The sequence below is a fragment of the Falco naumanni genome, chromosome 10, assembly GCF_017639655.2.
Source record: "Falco naumanni isolate bFalNau1 chromosome 10, bFalNau1.pat, whole genome shotgun sequence".
NCBI lineage: Eukaryota > Metazoa > Chordata > Aves > Falconiformes > Falconidae > Falco > Falco naumanni.
The window spans coordinates 21751197-21767331 of record NC_054063.1 but is presented as its reverse complement, the minus strand read 5'-3'; the positions used below and the strand labels follow the sequence as shown (position 1 = coordinate 21767331).

Sequence of the window (16135 nt, the reverse complement as noted above, 5' to 3'; positions counted from 1 at the left end):
CTTGGGCCAGGCCAGCCCCCGCTGCGGGAGCCATCCACGCTGCACCGCACACTCACGGCTGTCACAGGGCCAGGCTGTGGCGTGCGGTGCTGTCCCTGCCATGGGGACGCTGTGCCCACCCAGTCCCCCCACTACCCCTGTGCCCAGGCTCTGTGGGCAGCAGTCCTGCTGGGGCCAGCAGCTGGGCTGGGGGCAGCTGGGACCACCACTGGCACTGGGCCCTGGCAGCCCTGCGGTGCAGGAGCCATGGCCATGGCCTCAGTGGTGCCAGCGATGCCAGTGGGCCGAGCCCCCGGCACTCCCAGCCACGTGCCTCCCGTGCTCCCGATTACCATCTTGCTGGGAAGCAAGGCAGCAGCTGTAATACGATGCTCTCAAAGTTGATGTTTACAAGGGACAAGGAAGCCATCAGAGAGCTCTTCTTGTTCTCCCACTGCAAAAATATTCCTCTCTCAGGCAGCATGTGGCTGCTTTGTGTGCCAAGCACTGCCCAGTGACACTGAGCACCTTGCAGAAAACCTGATGGGGTCAGTGCCTGCGGAGCTGCCGTGCTGCAGGGCTGGGGACCCCACAGCAGGGTGGTTGGTGGGACAGCGGGTGCAGACCCTCTGGCACAGTCGGCTGCTTGGGCCAGCCTGCTCTCGGGTGCCAGCTCACTCTCGGGTGCCTGTGGTGGCCTTGCATTGTTAAGAGGCCGCCGCCAGGCAGGAGGTGCTGGGAGGCAGGCGAGCTGGCAGCCCCGTGGGACTCATCAGCTCCCTGTTGACAAATCCTTTCACTGAGGAGCAAGTGGAGCGGGATGGAGCCCGGCACGAGGCTTCCCAGCGCTGCTGCAGCCCTGCAACTGTGGTGGTCTTGCTGGGACGCACTGGTGTTTCGGTTGCTGTTGTGACCCTGCAAGACACCCACGTCCCCAGGTGGTGGGTGGGCTGGCGAGCCCACCAGAGCCCTGGCATCCTCCCCTAAAGCTGCTCCCACAGCCCCACCCAGCAGCGCTCATCTACTGAGCCGGGGAAGGTGCCACTGGCATCGGTGCCCTCATCTTTTCACCAGGGCTGGAAATCACATCGGTCACCACTCTCAAACCCTGATTCCTGTGCGGGTGCCCCAGTGGGGTCTGGGCACTTTGGCATCACTCCTGCAGCACAGCGTGACATGAGGCTGTGCCTACTGAACAGATGGCACCACCGCAGCCAGCGCCGCCGCAGCCGGTTTTGGTGACAGAGGAGTACCTGCTGCCCTCTGGCCAGTCTGTCACGGCTGGGAGCTGGGGGCTGTGCCCTGGCCCCTTCCCCGGAGCCCTCAGGAGGGCTGTTTGCAGAATGCCAGCTACAAGGGCAGACTCCGCTCCAGGCAGGTCTGGAGTAGCAGCGCAGGCATCAGCAGCAATAAAAGCTCTGCGAGCCCTTTGTGCTGCACCGTGTTCAGGCAACACTGTCTATCGCAGGACAGCGGATCCCCCATTTGCTTTTTTTTTTTCTCATGCCCACAGCTCCTAGGAGTTCTGCTGGGAGGAGGGTGAGAGAGAAAAGCCAAACCAGCAGCAGGAGGGAGAAGTGTTAATGAGGAGCTCTTGGGTGGGACTGAGGACTAGTAGCACCTGGGCCAGGACAGGTGTGCAGCAGGACAGTGTAAAGCAGGCTGGAAACCAGGGCACATCACCACAGGGAACGGCCTTGTGAGGGGATGAGCTGGAGGCAGAGCAGGAGCATGCAGCGGGCTGGGAGGCCGCAGTGAGTGAGCTGCAGTTATTCACAGTGCCATTATTACAGCCACCCATTTCTAACACCCTCGGCGAGGCAGGAGGGTGATGTGCTCCAAGAAAATGTGATTGCCGGGTCCTGCCCCTTGGCCCGGTGGTTGTTGTGTTGTGCAGATGGAGCTGGCAGTGCCTCCGTCTTGCTGCCTGGAGGGTGAGTGAGATGGCGGAGGGGAAGGCAGGACTCATCCTCACGGGTGCAGGCAGAGCTCTGCAGGAGGGGGACAGAGATGGTGACAGGGAGAGGAGAGGCAGTCCCTGGGCTGGCTGCGGCATCAGCTCTCCCTGCTGCGTCCCTGCCCCAGCCAGGAGTGCTTTTTCCTCCTTCCCTGGGGTGGAAGGAGCAATGAGCTCGTCACCTGTTAGGGATGGATGTGCCGCCTGTGAGCCGCTCTCCTTGTCGGAGCTGTGCTTGCATCTGTGTATCTTGAAACCCTCTGAGTCCAGTGCAGGGACTGGGGTTGGCTTGGCTCTTCCTCTGATCCCCCTGCTCCTGGCTGTAAGGTTGGTTTCTAGGCAGAGCCTTAAAAACGGCATGCATATGAGTACTAAAAAAAGCATAATTTTATTCAATAACTGCATTGTGTGCTCAGAATTCACTTATACGTGAGACGGATCAAGTGGAAAAGCTGGTGGAAAGGTGTGTACTCCCCCTCTTTATCCTGCTCCAGAGCCGCTCTGCGCCTGCAGCCTTGCGTGGAGGGGCTCTGGCTCCTGCGCCAGCTCCAGCTCCCTGGGCCCTGTCCCCCACCCCCCCCAGCAGCAGGACCTTGGCAGGCCAGCCTGGGGGGCTCTGCCTGACCCCAGGGGTGCCCCACTCTGCACCAAGGGTGGCTGCAGAGGGTCCAGCATCCCGCTGGCATCTGGCCACCCCTTCATCCCACACTCCTGCTGCCTTCCTCAGGGCCTGGCGCTGCAGGGGCTGCTTGCAGCTGGGGGTCCGGGCACCCACCAGCATCCCACACACCCTACCTAGATAGTGGCTTGGTAACTTTTATGTATACACACACACACACAAATATATATATATACACACACACACAACCAATTGCTAAAAATACAGCCTCCCTGGCTGGTAACCAGATGCCGCGAGGTGGCCCCCGGTGAGGCAGTGTTCCTCCCTATTATTATTTATTTTTAATTTGCTTTTAGCAAAGCCAAGCGGACTGATGAGCTGCCCTGAGTCGGCACATCGTGGGGTGCGTGGGGTGGGACGGGCCCCACTCAGGCACCATCCCCAGGCTGTGGTGGGGAACGGTCGGTTTTCAGTTTTATTGTGTTTAGAATAAATCTGGAAAGTGAGGGGCGGGTGTGCTGCAGTGACACGGCTCCTGCCCCCAGCCTGGAGGCTGAGCCAGCGCAGGGGGCTCTGCTGGGGTGAGGGGCACCGGTGCACACCGTGCTGCAGGGGTAGTACTGGGGGGGGGGGGGGGGGCGGCCGGGGAGCCCAGCCGGGCGCTGTCCTGGGGGCAACACTCAGTTTTGGGAGGGGGCCCAGGGTTGTGCAGCTGGGCACTGTCTGGGGGTCACACTCAGCTTTGCGGGGGCTCGGGGGGGCCAGCCAGGTGCTGTCTGGGGGTGACACTCGGCTTTGGGGGGGGCGGCCAGGGTGGCTCCGGGGCTCCCGGATGGGAAAGCGCTTGTGGGGACTGCGGGGGAGCTGGTGCTGCTGGGGGCGGATGGAGCGCGCGGGGGGAGCGATGGGGCGGGGGCCGACCGGCCGGTGGGGCCGGGCTGGCAGCCTGGGGCGGGGGAGAGATGCTCGAGGGGGGGATGCAGGCGGAGGGGCCGGGGGCCAGGGGCGGGGGGGCCGGAGGCGGGGTGCCCGGGGGCGGCGTGCCCGAGGGGGGGGGGGGGAGGGGGCGCGGGGGCGCTGTGCGGTGCTCTGGCGCCCTCTGCTGCTCGGCGCTGCGCACCGCAGCGGGGGCGGGGCGGGGGGGGGGCAGCTCGTCGCGGTGCCGTGAGTTTGCAGGGGCTCAGCAGGGATGTGGGGCGCCGAGGAAACGGGGCGAGGGGAGGCTCTGCCTGGGGACCCCCACCCCGAACCCTGCCCCGCGGGGCTGCTGAGCCGGGAAAACGCAGCTGCCCCGGCTGGTGGTCCCCGGGGAATGCTTACCCCCCCCCCCCCCCACCACCCCCCGCGTCCCACCCAACCCAGGCAGCTGGCCCCCAGCAGCCGTGGGGCAAATGGCAGGGGTGGCTCCCAGCCCCGGGGGACGGTGGGCCTGGCCAGCCCGGTGCGGGGGTGCAGCAGGGTCCCAGCAAGGGAAACGCCCTTGATGCCACTTGCAGCCCCCCAGTTTGCACATGGAGCCGTGAGCAGCGCTGCGGGTAGCGCCGCTCCCAGCGGCCTCGGCCGTGTCCCGCTCCGCCTGCAGCATCCCACCCGCTGGCATGAAACAAAGCTAAGCGAAGGGTCCGCGCTCGGCTCCTGATGGGGACGCTCACAGCCCTTCCTCACAGCCCCTCCTCACACTCATCCTCACACCCCCTCCTCACAGCCCTTCCTCGGGCTGCTGCCCCAAACCCGCCCCCAGGGCACACCGCACAGGGGCTGGCGCTGCCGCGGGGCTCAGGCTGCGGCTGTGGGTGTGGGGGATGCTGAGGGGAGGGATGCTGTGGCGCAGGGGCTGGCATGGGGGGTCCTTGCCTGGTGTTTCGCAGCAGCCGATCACCACTGGGGTTTGTGAAGAGCACGCTTTCAAACAAAGGTACTCCCCAGCGCTGTGAGATGTGTCAGCATCACAAGGGTTAACCCCGCTTTCCCTCTCTTTCCGTGGCAAAGTCCTGGCGTGGTTGGGGATAACCTCGTTAGCGGCTGCGCTGCGGCATCGATGCCCCTGGGACAGAGCAGCCCTATAAAATGGAGCTGTGCGCTGCGGGGGAGCGCTGGGAAATGGTAGCTGCGCTGCCTTGGTGGGCGGCTGGCAGGGTGCTCCCCCCGCCACGCGCCAGCCCACGGCTGCCTGGGGTGTCGGGGAGGGGAGCAGCTGGACCAGGCTGTTGGGGACAGGGTGGGTTTGTCACAGCAGGGCCAGGTGCTGGTGACGAAGCTGGGCCTGCTTGGGAAGTAACTGCAATTAGTCCCAGATAGAGCCGCCCCAACGGAGCTGGGTGCTGCAAGGGGCAAGTCCAGCCCTGACCCCACAGCTTGGGGGGCTCCTCTCCAGCCCCCCGGTCTCAGGGCATCCTCAGCTGCCTGCAGAGCGGGTGCTCAGGGCTGGGGTCAGGGCTGGCATCATAGGTGCACACAAGAACCTCAGCTTGCCATCAGGGCACCTGTATGGTGCCCACCACACAGCCCCCAGCCCCACAGTGGGGGCTGGGGATGCCCCATAATCCCCTCCCAGTATGCTCTTTCTCAGATGGGATGGTGATGCTCCCACCATCCTTCTTGGGACTGGTACTGGCACTGGTGCCCAGGAATTGTTTGCTGCCTATGCTGTTGTGCCACAGGCCCTGTTTCTGGTGGCCATCTCCCCATGCTGCAGGAGAAGATGGGTTCCTTATGCCTGAGCATTCATTCACTCTGCTGATCGACAGCCTGCGGTCTGGCTGAGCAACCCCAATTGTTCCCAGTGTGCCTGGACAAAGAAGAGCCTAGAGAGATGGCAAGGCTTAGGAGAAGAGGACATGCTAGGAATATTTCCACTGCCTTGGACACCACCGGTCCCCCTGCTCCCTGCAAGAATGAGATGCAGCAGCTCAGTTTCATAGGCAGGGTGGGATGCTTCCCCTCCTGTCCTGAGCAGGGCAGGCGCTGGAGAAGTCTGTTCCAGGGCAGGCTGGGGGCTTGTTCCTGGGGAGCGTGTCCTCAGCAATGGCAGGGTGCTGCACCGAGTGCAGCACTCGTCGGTGCAGCACTCGCCTGTCTGCTCCCAGTAAAGGAGGCAGACACCAAGGTTCTCTCCCCGGGGCATAGCCCATGGGAGCCCCAGGTAGCCCCATCCACCCGCTGTGGGTCCCTGTCCCGTGCTGCTGCCCTACGGCCTCCTGTGTGCTTGGGACTGCTGTTCCCAGGCAGACAAAGCCATTTTGGCAGCTGCAGTTTGCAGCTGGTGATTTTGCTGGGTGACAAGCTGGGTGCTGCATCACCCCAAAACCTGGAAGAATTGGGGAGGGGAACAGCATGGGGTGAGGAGGGGCAGGACCAGCTTCATCAGCCATGATGATGCTCTGTGCGGGTTTAACACCATCATGGAGGCAGCACCTTTTCCTTTCCCCCAGGGCCTGTGTTCAGCTAGGGCTGACAGGACCATGCACCCTGACCACGCGCCATCACGGCAAGCTGTGGGCTTTGCCTGCTGCTGGGCTGAGCTTTGCGTTGCTTTTAGTGCCGTTGCCTCCTGGATTTTCTCCCCAGCTTGTCTCGCCTGCTGCGGCTCATCCCCAGCTGTTGGTCAACCCTGAGATTTTTTGCCTTATTTTGCAAACAGGAAAGCTGGGACAGGGGTAAAGACCAAGCTTTCAAAGCCTTCAGCACGGAGCAGCTCCCGGTGAGGGCTGTGAAAGCAGCAGGGTGGGAGGGTCCCACGGGAGCTTTGCCAGTTCCTACACAACCTGCTCAAGGTCAGGCAGAACCGGCAGCGAGTCCCGGTTCCTTCCTTCCCCACAGGCCTGTGGGCTCGCAGGCGGGAGCAGAGGGGAAGCCTGTGTCTGCTCTGCACCTCCGAGCAGGGGGAGGCGGCGGGCACTGCCGAGGCTTTTGTTCTCAGGGCTTGGAGGACTCCGACACTCGTCCCCACCAGCCTCCAGCAAAGCCGCACCAGAGCAGCCAAGAGCCAGGGGCTGGGCTTGCAGGGTCTGTTCTTCCCAGCACCGATTCAATGCTGTTGTGATTCAGCCATGTCAGATGCTAATGACCGAGGGAGCCGGGATGTTTTTGGATGCAGCATTGCCATTTCCAGTGGGGAGAAGATGCAGCATTGAATCAGTGCCGGGAAGCAACAGACCCTGCGAGCGCAGCCCCTGGGTCGCAGCTGCTCCAGTGTGGTTTTATTGGAGGCTGGCAGGGATGGGTGTGTGGGATGCCTGGGAGCGCCAGACCCCTTGCAGCCTGGCTCTTGGGGACCCCCTGCCATCTCCCCTGGGGGCAACCCGTAGTGCAATAAGGTGCTCCCCGAGATGGCAGAGTAGGGCTGCTCCAGCATCTGAGCATAGGTGGGGGGCACGCTGGGGAGGCTGTGCTGCAGCTTCGGCATGGCTGAGCCACCCCTGCCCCACTGCAGCCCCCACACCTAGGGCTGCACTGCAGCTGGCAGGGCCCACGTGTACCCCCTGCTCCACAGCAGGGGCCTGGGCAGGAATGGGGAGGGGGCTGCAGCACGGCTACCCCCAGAGGAAATGGGCCGAGAAAGCCCCTGGGGAGGCAAACCACTGCAGGATCACAGTTAGCTTCACCCCAAGCCGGTAAGGGGCCGTTTCCCCTGCGCCCGCTGTCCCGCGGAGATTAGCTCTGGCTGGCTGCGCTTGATGGGCAGCAGGAAGAGGCTGCGCACACCGAGCACCGTGAGCTGCCCGCAGACCCGGGTGAAACGGGCACTGCGGCAGCCCCTTCCCTCCCGGCTGCGGCTCAGTCCCCACGCAGCCCTCCCCATGGCTCTGCCGGGCTGCGCTCACCGCCTGCCCAGTCCCAGTGCGGGGGTCTGGGCATTCGCCGTCACCCCACGTGCTGGCAGCAAAGCCGGGGCCACGTTGCACAGGACAGGCATGGCTGTTGTGCCGCACAGGACAGGCACGGCCGTTGTGCTGTGCAGGACAGGCACGGCCGTTGTGCTGTGCAGGACAGGCATGGCCCTTGCGCTGTTTCGCAGCACCGTGCTTGCCCCCAGCCGGCCCGATGGGGAGGGCTAAACCGGTTCCCCCACCGCTGGCGTTGCCCTGTGCCAGCACTGCCGGAGCTGGCTCCCTCCCCGCGCCCCCTCCCCGCCGCGGCTGCCAGTTCGGCTCATGCACAGCCAAGTGCGCAGGATGAAAGGGCTCTCCCGGGGTACCGGGACCGCTGGTGGCAGCACGAAGGTCACGCTGCAGCACGGCGGCAGCGCTCTCTAATGCCGCTGATCAGAGGTGCCCGTGGGGATTGCGGAGCAGCATGGAGGTGACCCCTGCGCTTGGGGTCAGCGGGCCGCGGCATGCGTCAGCCCCGAGCGGCTTAATCCCAACCGGGCAGGGGGAGGAGCGCTGGGGGGGTGGCGGATTCCTGACCCACAGCTGAGCCTGGCATCTTCTCTGGCATTGCCCTGGTCCACCTCCCGCCATAACCAGACAGGGTTGAGTGGTGCCATCCTGGCACCGGGAGGGTGAGGAGAAATAATAGGAACAGACAGCAGAAAATGTAAAGCAAAAGAATTTATTTTGTCTTGAGAAAGCAACCCTTCAGACTTCCTCCCCAAAACAGCTTTTCCTGCCACCCAAAAGGAGATGGAATATTTTGCAGGGCATTATTTCAGAGGATTTTTTAAAAATTATTTTTACCGTAATCATGTGACAGAGCTTGAAGTGCTTGTGAATGGCCTAATACATGGGAAAATAAATACACAAACACTGTCCCCAAGTTTGTCAGCAGGATTCCCCAAGCTGGTTCCCAAACACATGGCGAGGTCCATACTTGTTATTGGTTCTAGTCACTCATGCAGAACTGCATGAAATGCAATGCAGAACAATGCTGGGCTTTCTGCAAGCTGAAAACCTGCGGGTAAAGCTGTGAGTTGCAGGGAGCTTTGTAATGCCTTTCTCACAGAAAACTGTCTTTTTGTGCACGCTTTAACTGGAAGCAGATGCACAAGCAGGGAGCCACGATGCTTCTTGTCCTACAGCAGATTTGCAGGATGCCGCAGGACAGTTAATTACTTCAGGAATCGGGGAGTATCTTGCTGGTGTCTTCCCTAGTGCTGCAGTTTATTCCCCCCACTGTGATGGCAAAGTATGTCAGGGACATAGAGGTGCCTCAGAAAATGCCAGCGGTGGAAGAAGCGTGCTGTAAGAGGGAGCTTCGTTCAGCTTTGTGCCATGGGAGGAAGCTACAGTGAGCTCAGGCTGGCAAAAGGTGCTGGACAATTAAGAGTCTGGACACGGGAGGAACCTCAGTGAACATAACATCTTCCACTGCCCCCACGTCAGGTCAGGAGCACCCCTCTGCTTCCCCATGAAGCGCTCATCCTCGCCACCAGCCAATGAAAGAGCCGAGCTAATGGCGCTTCATGGGGTTTGAACGTATGTCCACCAGGAAACGGGCTGGATCCAACTGCGCAATGTCACACAAACTGCAGATTAAAGAGCTGCTCGCTAGAGCCCAGCACATACAAACTGGATTTCTCTAGTCACCCCCTGAGAGGTCTTTCCCCCCCCCCATGCATGGAGGCAGATGTTTGGTTGTTTAATATTTGAACTCGTCTACCACCGAGATACTTTTCCATGATGGGGCATGACTAGGGAGGATGTAATCAATCCATTTCTCAATACAAGAGAAGTGAGAGGCTTGGAAGCAAGTGCGAAGTGATTCACTGGTTAGATGCTCTCCTTGCTTCCCTTGTCCTCTCTGCTTAGTTCTTCCAAGTTTGAAAATTATCCTTTGCTTCTGTTTCTCACAAAATCAAATTCTGATGCAAATGAAGCAGGATGGGAATGGGTTTATTTCTTTGCTGTTTTAATACAAGTATCCACATTATTTCTGACCACAATTTCTTGTAATAGTATTAAAAAAAAATAAAAGAGATGAGTGGATTTGTAGCTGCTTCTGAACACTTGCTGAAATTACAAGTTCTGAGGGACTGATGGGTCCTTCTGGGCAGCAACACCACTGCTTGTTGCACAGACTTGTATTCTCCTATCAGAGTGTCGGCGTCAGCTGGGAAAGAGCAGATCTGCAGGCCCACAAGGAGAGATTAACCCTCCCGGACAGATGTTGGTTCAGGCCCATGCAGTTTCAGCTAAAGCTTTCCAGACTGGCTTTGACTCGTTCCATTTCATGGAGAAAACTGTAGAACTGGGGCAAAGTTAACTCTGCAGAAAAAAAGAGGCATTGAGTCTTAAATTTCAGGTTACACTTCCAACATTGGAAAAGCTATTCTGATGCTCCCCCAGAGCAACTTGTGTCCATTTAAGCTAGGCAGGATTAGACACTGTGACTGACTTTCGGCAGCCATTTCTTTACACTAGCTGGACTGCACGGGGTTCTGGGCTAGGATTCTCCTAACAGCAACTGACACCTGGGAAATACTTACTTTCTTTGTCTGCCATGCTGCTCTGACCGCTTTTCATAGCTCTATGGCATATCTATCTATATTTACTTATGCAAAGATGTGAAGATAGCTCAGCAGTCAGTGCTCCTCAATCATGCTCCCAGGGGCCAGGGCAGAAGTGGCCACAGCACCCACCAGCAAGGCTCTCGCAGTGACCCTTGCTAGGGTCCGCGCCCAAAGCTCCCCCACCTCCAGCAATGCCCAGAAGCTCTTGAGCAGCCACTCAGCTTTCACATACTTCCTTTCTGGAACTGTTAACTCACCTACATACACGTTTTCCATTTGGCTCCCTTTTTTGATCACCAGCTTCAGCTTAAGGGAAGAAAAGGCAGAGGTATTTTAATTCAGAGACGTGTATTCTGAGCACCATGAAAAGACAGAAGTACAGGAGTCTGCTGTGAGTTTCAGACAGGCATCGTGCTGCAAAGCACACACATCTTTGACAGGCTTTTCAGGAAATGTCACTGTAGGAATAGATTCCTTAGGCATTGGGAGGATCTCTGGAAGTCCTTATAAATGGCCACATTTCCCCTCCCTCCCCAAGATAGCATGACCTTTGCCAGATTGAGCTTTTTGAACAGCTTTTCAGAGTGGGCTACACTTCTGTGATACACGGTGTCTTCAGAAGAGAAACAAATAGCAGTATGCCTGCTATCTGCTGCCAGTTGCACTCAGAAGCCTGAAGCAGATGCACTGTTGCAGAGCTACTTATGAGATCTAGCTTTCCTCTAGCTCCTCTCACAGTCAGTGCTTCCCACATGCCTGCTCATAGCTTGTTCCTTAACTGCACTACAACCTGAACTCTCTGATGCAGGAGATTTACCTGTAAGAAGATACTTCCCACTTTTTCCAGTTCACTGCTCCCAGCAGTCACTGTGAGTCAGAAAGAAGGGAGATAATCTGTTAGCTAAACTGTGAAAGAAAAAGTTATTTAGCTGAGAGCTGCTGTTGGGTTTCCCAACCCATCCAGTTTATGTTTTAGCGCTGTTACCTCCAAACTTCCACTCCATATCTATCAGCTGGTTAATCATCAGCGTCTGACCAACAGCTAGGTGTGTCAGGGTGGGGGAATTCACCTTCCACTGCAAGAGCAGAAGACACACAAGAAATCAGTTCAGAGAGGCCTCTATTTATGTTACTTGTAATTTCAACTAAGTCAGAAACAAGGCAGACTGACGGCAGAAGCCTGAAATGGAGGTGTGCGAAGGGGCAAACTAATGTGGTCGGGAGGGCTTTCAAAGACGCTTGAGTCCTGCTAGGATTTCCATCTCCCTTGTCAATTCTGTAAACAAAACTCACTGTTTTTGTTTTAGTACTGGTTCAGTGTAACAATATCTGTGCAAAAAGTCATGTGCAGTTGTGTTGACTGCATGACCTCGGGGCTCAACACGTGCAAAGGAGAAAAACAATTAAATGAAAGCCACACAGAAGTGCAGGAATCATGAAACCGATAAGGCAGAGGACAAAGTGCTCCTTGTCAGTTATCCAAGGATCCTCAGTTCAAAATTCTGAACTAGTTTTGAAGAAGATACCTAAGTGCTGACACATCTCAGTAGCACAGCAGGGCTTTACAAGCTCCCACTCAAAGACTGTCGTTTTGTTAGCTTAGAAACAAGCAAAAATATATTAATACCTGTTCTGCAAAATAACTGGCTTTCTCTTCACTGAGGCCTGTGGGAGAAACCAGATGAGATTACTATATGTGATAAATATTAATTATCTTTTATTTAGTGAAAGTCAGGTGACCTACCTAGAGCAATAAAATCTGCTCTGACTTGTTCGGAAGACAAATTCCTCTTCAGGGCACCTGAATAAACAATGCAGAGAATAAAAATCACTTTTTATTGAGTCAAACCAACACAGGGATGGAGACCCCGCGACAGAAAGCCTCTGTTCTCAGGCTGTGTTTTGAAACAAACCACAGCTCCTCAGGATAGGAAATACAGTTGTGCCTGCTAGTATCTTTGCAGATGCCCAGTGCTTTAAAAGTCAGGGCTATGGGAGTGCCTGAGAGAGAGGGCGAGATTTCATTGCAGGTAACCATGGAAACAGCAGCAGCAGTTGTGTTTTGAAGTCACTGCTTTCTCTCCTCTAGAAGCTTTGCTTGTTAAAGGAGAACTGTTAAGGCTGGCAGGCTACTAATTTGACCTACCTGCTGTGTTTTGGATTATGGGTGTGAACGTGTGCATATAACACTTTCGCCTGCTGTGCCTGCCTCCTTTGTTCTGGGGCGCAGGCAGCACATGGAAGTTTACAAGGATTCTGTTCTCTGAAGCCAAGAGCAGGAATCTCATAAATTGAAAGAGACTGCCAATCCCACGTGGCTTCCCGTCTGTGTAGCACATAGGCAAAGTTATCTGCTGTAATCTGTTCTGATACTGTCTGTGGCATCCCAGAGCTAAGGAAAAGTTATAGCGGGATTGGAGCCAGTGCACACAAACAGGAACGATGAGACTGCGTGTACCTAGGCCAGGATCAGGAAGTGAGAACATGCTGATTCCACATTAAATACCCCCAAGACAGTTATAGGATAGGAAATTATTCATTGCTACTCCTGGACAGAAGGACTGGCTTGAAGTAGCAGAACAAGTCTGGACCAAATGCAGGAAACAGTTGTGCATGGCTTCACTGCTGTGAAGAAAGCTATGGGGAACACAGGACTGAAGGATAATAGCCCGGGACTATTAATAACAAGAAGGATCAATGGGATGAACGTGCAGTGGAGGTGTTTGATGCATTATCATGTCAAACAGCAGCCACAACACTACAGTAATCTCATAAAGTGCTGGAGTCTGGGGTATTCAAGGGGAATCCCCCTGCCCCTCTTCCCCACTATTTATGAATGACAAACTGCTGGACACATAAGTGTTTTTCTAAAACAAGACTGGTAAGGACAGATGTCTCCTTTATATGGCCTAGAACTACGCCACTTTCCAGACCACTCTAGAGGGATGTGTACATTGTTCTACCAGTCTCAAACAGCGCTTGTCCTTGTAGGAATTTACAGTAGTGGCCCACTTGGATGGCAGTTACTACAAAGGCTTGGTTCCAACGTAAGGCTGCACTGGTGTGGCAAAATGGATTTACAGGTACAAGTTAAACCAAGCGCTGTCACAGTGTTGTGCTTGCATTTAAAGCCCAGACATTTAAGTGAGTTTAGTTAAGCCTGTGAAATGTGTGTGCAGGCAGAGTATACAGAATACAAAGCCCAAGTCACCAAACAGGGTTATTTCAACAGAATTTTTGATTCTTAAATACTAAGCCATTTATCACCAACCATTAACACTTAATTGTGCAAACCAAGCACACTGCAGTTCTGAAGACATACTTTAGCAGCACGAAGGAATGGATGCAATAGTTTGGCCTCAGGGCAGCATATGCAAATGATCACTTACCATTGGGCACCAGAAGAATACTTTTGACAATGTTTTTCAGAGGGCCTAAGCTGATTTTATTCATGGTGGCAAAGTCTGAGAGCTGAGTCAGAAACCTTTCTACCTGCCCAAGAGAAAAAGCAGTGACACAATCTTATGTCTGCATGTTTCTCACCAGAGAGCTGCATTCACACACTTCTCCTTGGTGTTCTGCACATGCCTTACCTCCTTGGGCTCTGTTAGAAAGCGGAAGAGAACTTCAGCCAGTGCTGAGAATTGCTGTGAAGAAAAAGGACAGTGTTACAGACAGGCATCAGCACACTTCATTTCTCAGCACCTCACCACAACCATCACCACCACAACTATATATATCATCTATATCTATATAATCTACATCTATATAATCTACATCAAGATACACCACTTTGATGCAGCTCCACCTGCCCCCGGTACATTGGTCCCAGAGTTTGACCTCCCCTGCTGGTAAGGTACCCCTGTCCTTGGCATTACAAGATGCCTATGGAAGGGATTTGCTCATGGATGCTCTTCAGAGACTCTCAAAGGGTTTGTGTAGCTGGTAGCTGGCACTGTACAGGCTTTTGTGACTCGTGACTAATCAGAAGCTGCTGTTCTATCCTGTGTAATCCAAAAACTGTGAGTGGGAAAAGATGCAAACATCTACTCTCATGTTTCACAAACTCCATGGGGTAACCAGACTAACTTGGGAAAGGAGAACTGGTTAAGGGACTAGTCACTGCAGTTTTCTAAGCGTGCAGCTGGCAGGGCTGAAGAGGCTGCCTGTAGGGCAGAGCACTACCACCCTCCCTCCTCTGCTGGCCACAACCTTCTGGGTATGGCTGGCTGGTCTGCTGCTGCAGCGGCTCATCTTGCCCTACCCTTGTCATCAGCAGTGTAACAGAGTCGGCACCAGGCTGTTACCCACAGTTCTGGCAAGCTGAGCTAAAAAAGCCTCAGATCTTCCACTAACTTTAGCAGGAGCAGAACCAGCTTCTGCAATCCAGCTGCACACCTGCTGTGTCAGTGACCTGGAGGCAGACATGTACTGCTGGCCGGCAGCACTGACGATGGGCAGGAGGGCCGTGGGGTATCAGTCACCCCCCAAATACTGCAGTTCCATTGAGAAAACACAGTGCTCCACAGGACCCTACTCCCCACACAGGGGACAGCCTGAGCCCCTTCACTGGGAAGGCCTTGCGGCCTGAGCAACCAGCTCCCGCGGTGTGCGGGGCTCACCCGGCCAGGCCTGGGGCTGCGGCTGAGCCCCGGGTCACGCTCCACAGCCCTGCCCCAGGTCCCTGACAGTGCAGGTCCCTCCTGGAGCAGGCCGAAATCCAGCAGGGGCCCTGGCACTGGGGTATGGAGGCCTGACTGGGCCCGGTACTGGGGCTGTGGGGGCTGGAAGCCTGATGGGGCCCTGTACTGGGGCTGCTCAGAGAGTGTGGGGCCTGCTGGGCCCGATGGAGCCTGATACCGGAGCTGCTCCAGGGCTGTGGGGCTTGGAGGCTTTATGGGGCCCTGTACCGGGGCTGCTATGGGGGGGGTGAGGCCTGGCAGCCTGATGCAGCCCAGTACTGGTGCTGCTCAGAGAGTGTAGGGCCTGCTGGGCCCGGTGGGCCCCGGTACCGGGGCTGCTCTGGGGCTGTGGGGCCTGGAGGCTTGATGTGACCCAGTACCGGGGATGCTCCGAGGGTACAGTGCTGGAGACCCAGTACCGGGGCTGCTCTGGGGCTGTGGGGCCTTCCTGGCCCCAACTAGGCCCGGTACCGGGGCTGCTCCGGAGCCGCGGGGCCGGCTGGGCCCAGCACCCGGGCTCCGGCTCACCCCAGCCGGCTGCGGCCGCCCTGCTGCCGCGGGCCCCGCGGGCTCCCCGGCCGGGGCTGCCCCCGCGGCCGCGCCCCGCTCCCCCCCCGGCCCGGGCCGGCCCCACCTGGGCGCTGAGCTGGTTGAGGTTGTGCATGTCGCCGCTCACCGCCTCCGGCACCGGGTCGCGGGTGAAGTTGAGCAGCCCCATGGCGGCGGCCGCGGCTCCGCCCGCCCCGCCCGGCCCCAGCCCCGTTGCAGGCGCCCGCCTCAGCCTGAGCATTGGCGGCCGCACTTTCCGCACCGCCGCCGGTGCCGCTGGGTGCTGCCGGGCGGCCGCGGGCACCGGAGGGCTCCCCCCCCCCCCCGCCGGCCCACGGCGCAGCCCCACGGCGCTGGGGGAGCCGCTGGCTGGCGGCGGGCGGGGGGCCGGTGTGGCGAGGGGCCGGCTGCCCACGGCGGGGCTCGCAGGGGGGCTGTGCCACGGGCCCCGAGGCCACGCAGGCCGCAGGCTGCGCCTGGGTGGGCAGGGGGGGAGCGCGGCTGGACTCGCCCTCAGCTCATCTTCGGGCACCGGTGCGCGGTCCCGGGGTGCAGGTGGCTCTGGTGGGACGGTTTGGGACAGTCTCTTGCTTTCCTACCCCGGGCAGTCGGCAGCACCCCAAAATGAGCGCTGCCTTGCGAGTCTCGTGGCAGTAAGTGCTTATACTCTTCCTTCCACTGAGATCTCCGTCCTAGAGTTTTTTAGCCACACGTTTAATTTTATGCACTTGATCACTTCCGTGGAAGGTAAAACATGTTACTGCTAAGCCTGGAGCCCCGGCTGTGGGCAGAGAGGGGGAGAACTGTGGGTACCCTCTGTGCAGAGGCTTGAACCTCACCTGGCTGATGGCTGAATAGCCGAAGTTGGTTTTCTGTACAAAAACCTCAAATAAATTGTT

The 16135-nt window shown here is 57.5% G+C and overlaps 1 protein-coding gene across 1 annotated transcript; it reads right to left on the bottom strand.

Annotated features, from left to right (window-relative positions):
• Positions 1-9367: 9367 nt before the first annotated feature.
• COMMD7 (COMM domain containing 7) lies at positions 9368-15455 on the bottom strand. The gene is made up of 9 exons (XM_040609099.1): positions 15322-15455; positions 13599-13652; positions 13395-13497; positions 11750-11806; positions 11633-11670; positions 10991-11081; positions 10823-10872; positions 10263-10311; positions 9368-9760 (listed from the first exon to the last, which is right to left on the bottom strand). The coding sequence occupies exons 1-9, from the start codon at positions 15403-15405 to the stop codon at positions 9684-9686; spliced, it is 603 nt and encodes a 200-aa protein (XP_040465033.1). The 5' UTR covers positions 15406-15455; the 3' UTR covers positions 9368-9683.
• Positions 15456-16135: the final 680 nt, after the last annotated feature.

What these genes read in the sequence shown, in the direction of transcription:
- COMMD7 (XM_040609099.1), bottom strand. Translation starts at nt 15,405, where the DNA reads ATGGGGCTGCTCAACTTCACCCGCGACCCGGTGCCGGAGGCGGTGAGC. An exon ending in TCAACCAGCTCAGCGCCCAG is followed by an intron (nt 13,653 to 15,321) that starts GTGGGGCCGGCC and finishes TTTTCTTCACAG; the next exon opens with CAATTCTCAGCACTGGCTGA. An exon ending in AGCAGATTTTATTGCTCTAG is followed by an intron (nt 11,671 to 11,749) that starts GTAGGTCACCTG and finishes TTTCTCCCACAG; the next exon opens with GCCTCAGTGAAGAGAAAGCC.